Source organism: Aythya ferina (assembly GCF_964211825.1).
Source record: "Aythya ferina genome assembly, chromosome: 5".
Lineage (NCBI taxonomy): Eukaryota > Metazoa > Chordata > Aves > Anseriformes > Anatidae > Aythya > Aythya ferina.
Window position 1 is genome coordinate 47,304,745 of NC_140301.1, and position 10,401 is coordinate 47,315,145.

The 10,401-nt window shown below is 42.9% G+C and overlaps 1 protein-coding gene across 5 annotated transcripts in view; it reads right to left on the reverse strand.

The window, feature by feature from the left end:
- Positions 1-9,498, reverse strand: part of EML5 (EMAP like 5) — a 110,544-nt gene extending 101,046 nt beyond the window's left edge. For all 5 annotated transcript variants that reach the window (XR_014693341.1, XM_084520101.1, XM_084520100.1 and 2 more), the window contains exon 1: positions 9,158-9,498. Coding sequence is in view for 4 of the 5 variants with exons in the window: in XM_084520101.1 (XP_084376227.1) it covers positions 9,158-9,354 (197 nt within the window). In the remaining variant the exon portion in view is untranslated. The remainder of the gene's footprint in view (positions 1-9,157) is intronic.
- Positions 9,499-10,401: the final 903 nt, after the last annotated feature.

A 10,401-nucleotide genomic window follows, 5' to 3' on the forward strand; every position in this document is an offset into this window, starting at 1 on the left:
TATTCTGAAATTACTTGAAATTATTTCAAGTGCTCAGTAACTCTGTTTACCACATGAAAGTACCAAAAGCAAAAGATTATTCCAAGCTAAATAAATATCTTATTAAAGAAACAATTTCACTGATACTACTGTAACAGCATCATAATTCTAAACGTATCTTGAGATATCTACATTTTAAACTGAGCATATGACTGATCCTTATCAATGCAAACTAGACAGCTTTGCCATGTTTCTGAGTAGTACTTTACTTCTCTTATCTGGCATCAAGGAAATTAAAAAAGTGCTGTCCTAACTCAAAAACTTAACTCTGTCTGTAAGTGATGTAATAGTAATTTACCAAATTGTGATTTTATTTTACTTCAAAATACAGTTTACACAAACACCTAGAGATACTACAAAATGTTAAACTAAATTCTCCAGCTTTTTAGCTTCATGTCATTATAAGCTTAAGCTTTAAAAACATCAAAGAAAGATAATGTAAAACAAGATTTAAAAAATATTTGTATATAGTTTTGGGGACATTTTATAATAATTTCTTTTCTGTTTCAAGCTATGTACATTTCAAAAAAAAGTACAGTGATTGGGTTAATAATTACAGTAAAATCTAACCTCAGTTTTTGATATGTCAGATAAAATAGCATGCTATGTTTTATTAATCTAAAACTCAGAAAAAAATATGAAAACTTTTAAAGCTGAAGTTTATTTCATTGCTTAACTGAAGCTTTAAGTTTTTCATAAAAACATAAATTTTCACTTCAGAGAAACCCTTTGAAAGAATTATTTTATTCAAACATACGAAGTGACTGCCTATTGCTGTGTATGCTATCATAATAACATTGTAAACGCAATAATAAGATAACTTCATAATGCCGTTATGAAATCAGCCAGGTACATAATCTACTTTCCTATCTATATCAAGAGGATAACTAGTGAATTAAACATCTAAAAAGCAGGTAAGCAGAATTATAATTGCTTTGATTGCAATTTGGAAAAATGAAAAGAATAGGACAGACCCCAACATTTCTGCATGCAATTCTTTTAATTTTTTAACCATCAAATGCTATTAAGCCATTGGTTCTATTTCCTATCCTTCCGTGACATGTTGTCCTAGAGCCTCACGTTGTCACATTAGTTTGGAGAAAAACAGCCAACTACCAATTCAAGAAAAGCATTTCCTACAGCGCCAAGATGTTTTCTCATTTAAGTATTGACCTGATCTGCCCCTGCCTCGCACGCTGACAGAATCAGACCAGAAGGTGATGTGACTGCTGGCTACAAAAAGCGCGATGCATGAAGGCAAGCTTGCAAGCCCATAGCCCCTTGCTGTGTAGGTCTACTTGAATTAACTTCTGGTGTGTTTTAGATGTTCACTTCTGGTTGGATGTTTTTTGCATTTGCATTTATGCAGTTTTAACTAGAAAAAAAAAGTTGCTTAATATGCATGCATACCACAAACAACGTGCACATTCTAGTCCCATTCAAAATTGAACAGGAAGTGTTTTATTATATTTTCCTAAAATATTTTAATTTCATCAGATTAATCCACACAGAAGATACTTCAAAAAGATAACACAAAGCTCTAGGCAAAAAATAATCTTGAAACAAGGATTCAACAACAACCCCCTCAGCCAACATCTACCAGCCTGGTACAACACAGACATCTCCTCACAGCACTTGAACCACTCAGAAAACTTGCTCTTCTCAAGGAAAAAACAGATCATTCCCTCTCACTCCTTTAAGACACGAAAACAAGTCTGGAGTTTTACACACCTGATTGTCTGAGAGCACTTACCATGAAAAGCTGGACAGAGCATAACTGGGACTTTGGCAGTTACTTCTGCTGTAGGCATTGCCATTTTGACTGACAGACAGTCAAAAGATACTTGAGCTAGAGGCTCAGAGGAGGACTGATTAGTATAATTATGACATAATTTAGGCTCCATTAAGTCAGGAGTTCTTTAATGGAGGGAAATAAACTGATTATGCCTTTAAAGAACATCTGGAGATAAAAAAGTGAGAGGAGCTGGATTTCTCGTTCCTATAAACACAACAAACATGGCAGCGCATAGGCCTAAGAATTAGTTAAGAAGAAGACTTGATTTTAAGGTGAAAATCCAAACTTCCTGGAAAAAAAAATCAGTCTCTCAAAATTTTGTATTTAAAAGTGCGAAAACTATATTGACAAACGGTCTCGGTGAATTAACCTCGCCAAGTGATTTGGGTTGCTGTAGTGGAATTGCACACGTTGCATGATTCCACCATTACCTTGCATCATTTGAAGCAAGAACATGATTTCCTCACCGAGTTCCTCATCAAACGAACCCCACTTACAATGTCAGAGCAGGGACTGGCTGACGTTGGAAGAGACCCCCTGGAAGTCATCTTGCCCAACCTCCCCCACTTAAGCAGGGCTACCTACAGCCAGTTGCCCAGCATGATGTCCAGGCAGCTTCCGAATGTCTCCAAGGATGGAGGCGCCACAGCCTCTCTGTTCCAGTGTTTGACAACCCTCACAGTAAAAATTGCTTCCTGACACTCAGACGGAGGATCCTGTGCCCACTGTCTCTTGTCCTGGCCCCGAGTGCCACTGAAAAGTGCCTTACTCCAGTTTCTTTACATTTCCCCTTCAGGTATTTTTATATATCGATGAGATCCACCTCTGAGGCTTCTCCTTCTGGGCTATGAAGTCCTGGCTCTCTCAGCCTTTCCTTACAGCAGGTGTGCTCGAGTGCCTTCACCACCACTGGCCCTCCACTGGACTCTCCAGTACATCCTCATCTCTTGTGTTCTGGGGGTCACAGGACTGGATGCATTGCTCCAGTCCTGCTGAATCAAGCGGATGGATCACCTCTCTTGACCTGCAGGCAGTACCTTGCCTGATGCAGCCAAGAACACTGCTCGCCTTCTCTGCAGCAAGGGCACGCTGCTGACTTAGGTTCAATGTGGTGTCCACCAGAACCCCCGGGGCCTCTTCTGCAAAGCTGTTTTCCAGCCACTCAGCCCCAGCATATACTGGTGGTGGTGGGGTTATTCTTACAAAATACTTTCTTTGGGACTGCCTGTCCAAGACAACCACAGTAAATCGGGATGTATTCACCTCATGATTTTCCTTTCTATTATATAAGCAACATTTTGAGGTGTTGCTACATGTGAGCCAATGCAGATTTGAGGTTCAGGTTGGAAATGAGGAGATGTTTCTTCTCAGAAAGAGTGGCCAGGCATTGGAGTCACCATCCCTGGGGGTGTTCCAGAAAAGGTTGGACGTGGTGCTTAGGGACATGGGTTAGTGGGTGATATTGGTAGTAGGGTGATGGTTGGATCAGATGATCTTGGACGTCTTTTCCAACCCTAATGATTCTGTGATAACCGTAATATGGATTTTACTCCTGTTTTCTTCCAGTAATGTTATTCAAGGATACAAAGCGGGATAACCAGACTTCTTCAAAAACTATGACTGTTGAAATAATTTAGGGTTTCTATTTCCACAAATAAATAAACAACAGAGATCCCTTCTAGAAAGGAAGTTCTGGACTACCCAGAGCTCAGCTGTGTCCAAAGAATTCTTCACCAGGACACGCTGAAGCACAATTTTCCTCTATCACATTGGTAATGCAAAAGAACAGAAGAGGTTGCACATGTAATGGATAACTAAGAAAAGTTCTCCTGGTGCCACAGCGGTGGTATTCATTCAGTTACATTCCACGGCATCCAAAACATACAACCAGTTGTGAAATTCCTGGTAAAAATGCATAGATCTCCTGCCAAACCAACCGACAGAATTCTATATGATAATTTTTGTAGCTGCACATAGTATCTGCTGCTCAACATTTGTGCTTGATTGTTATCTGGGGCTAGGTCAGAGCTACATAACATTTATTCCAGGCAGGAACAAGACAATAAGCCTGATAGCAAATACCCTAGCTTTCAATTACTTCAATTATTTACTGAGGTTTTTGAGAACTAGGACAGATCTTAGGGTGTCAGTCTACTGGAAGATTAGAAATGAAGGAAATAAAATAACTTCCCTCTGCATTACAAACCCTCTAGCGGCAGGTGTCCCTGTCCATGGCAGGAGCCCTGGATACAGGTGATCTCTGAGGTCCCTCTAACTCAAACCACTCTATGATTCTGGGATACACTGTTATGTTTTGTAAGAAAAAGAGCAAAAAAGTTTCCATTTCTCCTTTCATAGGGTTTTCTCGTGATATGCATCAAATGAAAAGGGCGCAAACAGGGGCAGAACAATACAAGGAGGCAGTGGAAATACACAGCATCTTCACAGAAATCCAACAGATAGGTATCCAAAGTGATAACAATGCATAATTAACAAAAAGAGGATGAAGAAAAGACCTGAGGCATCATTCAAAACTAGAACGTGACTGCGCTGATAGGATTTCTGTCTGCAAACCACAGCTGAGAGCCATGGAGGAAGCCTGGACCTGGCTCCAGGAGGGCATTTACTGGTAGCAGACCAAGACAGCAGCTGCCAGAACCCACCTTCTTAGGCAGTGACAGCTGGACTAACTTTGAGAGCAACAATAGATGGAAAAATCTGCTTCAAACTGAGCTGGTGGACAGCACCAACACCAGGGAGCAGACGTGATTGCTGAGGTTTTGATTCCCACCAGAACTTCAGAAATGTTGATATTAGAGGAAAAATAAATAAATATAAAAGGTTATTTTGCCTTGGAATCCAAGGGTAAGGTGACAGAATCTCGAGCAGGATAATCTTCTGTAGATTGAGGCAAATTATTAAATATAAGAAGGTGACAGTGTTCCCAGAAAGACCACGTTTCAGAGTGGCCAGAGTTCTGGTTACTTCTTGTTCTTTAGGAAACGGAGTCCAAGAGAATTCCTACAATAGCTCACAGCAACAAATAAGAAAAACTGTATTAACGAAAGCTGTGGTTTGGAAACTTAACTATTTTGTTAAAAAAAAAAAAAAAAAAAAAAAAAAACACAGTGAAATTCCCTCTCTTTCTGTCAGAACACAGAGAAGAGCTTGCCATTCATTCAGCCTGTCTTAGGTATACATCTGCTTTGTGTAAGCATGCAACCCCTATGGTCTTGAACACAAAGAGCCATGGGGGGGGGGGGGGGGGGGCAAAAACAGATATTTTTAACCAAACCAAAAAGACAGTGCTGAAGATAGTGCCAATTACCTTCTCCTCCGTCTCTAACAGAGAATCTGGTAGTTTCTGGTAACAGAACTTGTTGTAGCAAAAAATTTCAGCATTTTTTAGAGATCAGCACAAATTCAAGAGGTTTTTTTTTTGCATGAGATGTGCTGGCATTAGTAAAAAAAATCCAAATGTAACACAGGCATCTAAATGAAGTCTCAGTTTACTAGTGACAGAAGTTCTAGGAAGAATGTACAACGGCACTACTATTTGCCAGTTAACTGATGTGATGGATGTTACACAAGGAAGAGAGAGGTATCTCTTCCTCAGTCCTCCTAATTTATGCCTCTGTTTTGTCAGAAATGCTGTTCCTTTTCTTCCTTCAAAATTGTACAACCTGGATGTTTGCAGAGATGTTTTGCAACAGTGTAGAGATAACAACATGAAAGGATAGACTCACAGAGCAGTGCTTTGTTCAAAGTGAACAACAGATGCCATGGAAAGCAAAATCTGCATTTTGTTAAGCCTATTAAAAGCCTCCAAAAGAAATACTGACTTGATCTTAGGCTTTGCTTTTTCTTTTAATCAATTCCAAGTAAAAAGTTAACTCCCGGTAAAATTCCAATACCACAAAGCTCACAGAAATGTCACAGTCATAAAGGGAAGAAAAGAAAAAGGAAGAAGAGGAAGAGTCTAAAAGTTTGCTTGGAGCACACCAGCATACAGAGTAGCCCTGGTAATATCAAAGACTCTTGCCAGCAGACAGTCATTTAAAAAGGTGGATGAGTTCAGAATTCCCAATTTTCTCACCTTCCATGAGAGAAAGCAAAGTACAGAAACACACTTCAGCTATCCCAGACAACTGAGGAGCCTCAACATGAGCATCACGTTACACTATGCCCCAAGGGGACATCTTCTGAAATCCTTATACAGATCAGGATTAAGTATGATCCCTCTAGATTCTCGCAGACGAGGGAAGGATGATGCATGTGAAATAACTTGTTATTCTCTAAATGACTACAGTTATGAAGAGAGAACAAAGATCTAACTTGAAGACATTGTTTCTTGCTCCTCTACTGTAAAGCACACCAACGTACAACTCACAAGCTAGCTTTGTTGTTTATGAAATCCTACAGAAGACATTGTTTAAATCAGTAACTTTGCAGGGGTTATTCCCGTGCCTTCCAAAATGACGATCTCCTCCATACACATAGCCCAGGCTGGAGAGGAGATCTCATCCTCTGCAAACACAGTAGACATTCATCAGGTTATGCTGCAGGCAATGGACAGCGCTATCAAAGTAAGGCAGCTGAGATTTCATGGAGACAATTTACTCCCTCATGTAAAAAGCCTTCAGGAAAGTCTCAGCTACCAGCATTCTCTAAAGGTGCAAACCTCCAGAGTACGTCTACAGCTGGGTGACGTCTTCCACAAGTGTCCACACATATGCAAGAATCAACAACAAAAAGAACAAAAAGAAGTGCTGATGCACAAGAGAAGGGATAGAAATTAAAAAAAAAAAAAAAAAAAAAAAAAGACTCATAAGAGATAAAAACGAAAAGATCACCAGAAGCAAGAAAAGTTCTCTTAGAAATAGGTCGCAGCTGAATGACTGAGATTGTTCAATTCAAATAAAACCAGAAAAACAGACGAGGCCCTAAATGATCCTAATTCCTCTCTTCTAATACAAAAGACTGTTCAATAGAACTAAAACACAAAACACGGAAAGAAAGCTCTCCTCTTCAAGGTACACAGTGAACTCACAGGGTTAAACCAAAGCTAGAGGTGAAATTGTAATCGAAATTGAGATGAGACATTTATACTGGAAATAAATTACATCTAAACATCTAATCAAAAATCTTACACCAGGTTTATAGATTTTTGTTTAATAAAAATACTTTAAAGTCCTCAGCAGATAGAAGCCAATCTAACTGCCAGAGCTAGACAGAAATTTTCCCCAGAACAATATTGTCTAGCTGTCCATTCATCTAATATGACTGTCTACTATTAAAGATAAGGACTGGTCTCTGGCTTAAGAATTGCAATTCCTCTCTTCCTGACTGCTGCTTAAAATTAGAATGTCATTCAGTGCATGCTAATGATACAGAAGTTCTCATAACGAGGAGTACTAATAATACCACCATGAAGCATGCAATCTATCCTGCTCTGTCTTCGTAGCTACACAGCTATGCTCACTGAAGTTTGATTCTCTAAATACTCAAGTTTTTCAGACATCAGACCTGCTTTCACAAATGCGATTCTACACTTGCAAAAAGACTATCAAACCTCCAGTCGCTTCTGCTAAAACAGCAGAAGTGTCTCAGCATTATGACGGTACTTGCTGAGCACATTAAAACACGACACATTATTTTTTTCTGATATGATAATTGAATTTAAGTAATGTTGATTGTTGTATTATATAATCCCACTTTTGTATCCATTTTATGGTATTTTTAAAAAAGCAATACTTTTCTGCAACAATTGTTTCAAAGATTGAGAACTAATGTGTTTTGGTACCCAAGTTTAGGCAAGAAAAGTACGCGATGTTGACATTTAAGTGGTACAATGTTGCTTTTAGATAAAGTCAAGAGAAACACACTTCACTGACTGCAAGGCTAATCTTACTATCAGAATTAGCCACGCAGCTTTTAAACTGAATATTCTTCTTTAAGCACACAAACATTTCTGCAGAGCTTTTGCATTTATGAGTTGTGCAATTCTAACCGCATAAAACAACTTCAACATATTTACAATTATTTTTCAACGTCAGTACAAGTCAAAGCAGGAGAAACTCCAGCATGCTGGATTCCATACAAACCAAAGTACATCCCCTAAAAGCATCAGATAAGGTCATCATAACGTTCTCTCTGATTTTCTCTCTCTTGACAGATTTTCTTAGTTTTAGTACTAATCTGAGTAACGAGCTCGGTCACATTTTTGGCCAGATATGGCATGCTGCATCAAAATGCAGGGAGACGAGGTGGCAGGGAGGGAGGGAAAAACTGTTACCAGAGGATACCAGTCCCTTCTTGGGGCTGAAACCACACCAGTCTCACAGCAAGTCCTGCTGAAATAACCAGGACTACCCAGAGGCGCCTTGGAGACACAGAATTAAAATATTACACCACGGCAACCTCGGATCTTAGATTATAGCTGCTACTCCCTTAGCACGATGGAAGTCGTGCCCCTGGATTTCCCATACCTGACACCACAAATGGCTAACAGCACTTTAGAAATACATTTTCCTGGATTAAGAGAACATTGAAGCATTAAAAGATGCAAACAGCACTGATTCAAACTCCTGATTCAACACCCAACACTCAAGCAGAGCTGTCTGTGATGGTGCACTGTCTTCCCAGCTTTTTCTTCTCATTTTTAAAAAGCACCAAGAAGAAATGCACTATAGACTTGACAGCCCTGTAGGGGACATTCACAGCCATACTTCAAAAGTACTTAAAGTCCTTCACGAGGGTTTAAAACAAGAAAAAAGCGGCTGTGATGGCCGATTTCTGGTGTGCACTGGATGAAGGACCCGGCATCTGCTCTGCCCTCTGCGTGCCGTACCTGTTACTTATGAGTGACACACAGAGAAGGCACGGCTCGGAGCGCTGAGCCCCGAAAAAAAAAACAAATTCCGTGCTGTAAGTGACTGACCAAATCCCAAATCGGCTGCTTCCAACTCTCCCGCACAGGACAAGCAGAGACCCGAACTGGCGATCCCCCCGCACTGACACCTACCGGGGGCAGCGCCCGCATGACTCAGGCTCGCAGCCGCCCTTCACGCTCCCGGGCAGCCCCCGCCGACCCCTCGGCACCACTGGGGCCACGACGCGCTCCGGGACCCACGGGAAGAGACCCCGGGGGGCTTCTCTCGGCTTCATCCTGCCGTCGTTCTGATGCCCTTTAGCTAACCAACTTCGGCAGCCGGTCCCTCTGCCTCGCACGGCCGGGCCCCCCCTCACCTCTTTCCTCCTCCTCCTCCTCCTCCTCCTCCTCCTCGCCCCCCCGCCGCCCCGGGAGCCCCGGCCGGGCGGTACCTGATGATGTCGTCCTGGTGCCCCAGGTAGAATTTCTGCCGGTGCTCGCGGGGGCTGTAGACGACGCCGACCCCCGCCACGAAGTAGACGATCTCCTTGGCCGCCGTGTAGTACAGGTTGTTGCGGCACTGGTGGCCCCGGTAACCGTAGACCCACTCCAGCCGCAGGTGGCAGCCGGGCGCGCTGCGGTCAGCCATGGCCCCGCCGGGCACGCCCCGGCGCCCCCCCGGGCTCGGCTCGCCTCGGCCGTCCCTGCCTTAATCCCTGGCGGCCGACATGGAGGCCCGCCGCCGCCGCTCGTCCGCAGCCGCCGCCTCACAGAGGGCGCCGCCGCCGCCCGATCCCGCCCCGCCGCCTGCCGCCGCCTGACATGGCTGCAGCGCGGCACGCGCCCACGGGGCGCCGCGCGAGCCGGCCCCCCCCGCCGCGACCCGGCCTCGTAGTGCGCCTGCGCGGGGACAGCGCCGCCAGGCGGCAGAGAGGCGAGGGGAGGGTGGGGGCAGTGCCTGAGGAGATGGCGGCCTGAGGAGAGGCTGAGCGGCTGCCGGGCAGGGGGAGGAATGAAGGCGCTTCCCCATCGCACCTTCTTGGTTCTTTTTTATCTTTTCCTAAGCTTTCTATCTAGTTTTAATTTTTATTTTTATTTTTTTTTTTCTGACTTGGTGCCCCTCAGCCTACCACAGCTACCTCATCATGTTCCCGCCACTCACCCAGCACACTGGATGAATACTTAGAAAAGGTCAACCATAATATTTAAGGGCAAATGTTTAACCCCTTAACCCCATGCCTCATGTACCACGCAGAAGTCACACCCGCATCTGTGTACATTCCCGCCAAGTCACATTCTGCCTTCTGTGAAAGAAGAGCACCCAACTTTTCAGCCTTGGCTCTCAAAGTCACAGGAAGGTTGTAAAGCCATTCTTTACACAGGAAAATTGCCATTTTTTACATGGGAAAGTTGCCATTTTTTACACAAGAAAGCTGCCATTTCCCAACGTTACAGATGGGAGCAACTTCTTGGTGTTGCATCAGGCACTCGTGAGGGAACCCCCTCACCACTTCCAAAATGTTGGTCAGGAGAACATGCTCCCTCACAGCTTTGTCAGCCAGTAGGGATCTTAGCTACCTAAATGTGCTTTACATGAGAATACACAAAATTTTGCACTCTAAAGTTGGATACCAGTTCTAAAAATTCCCAGATAACCAGCCTGGTTTGACAATGGAAAACAAACCCAATCATTTTC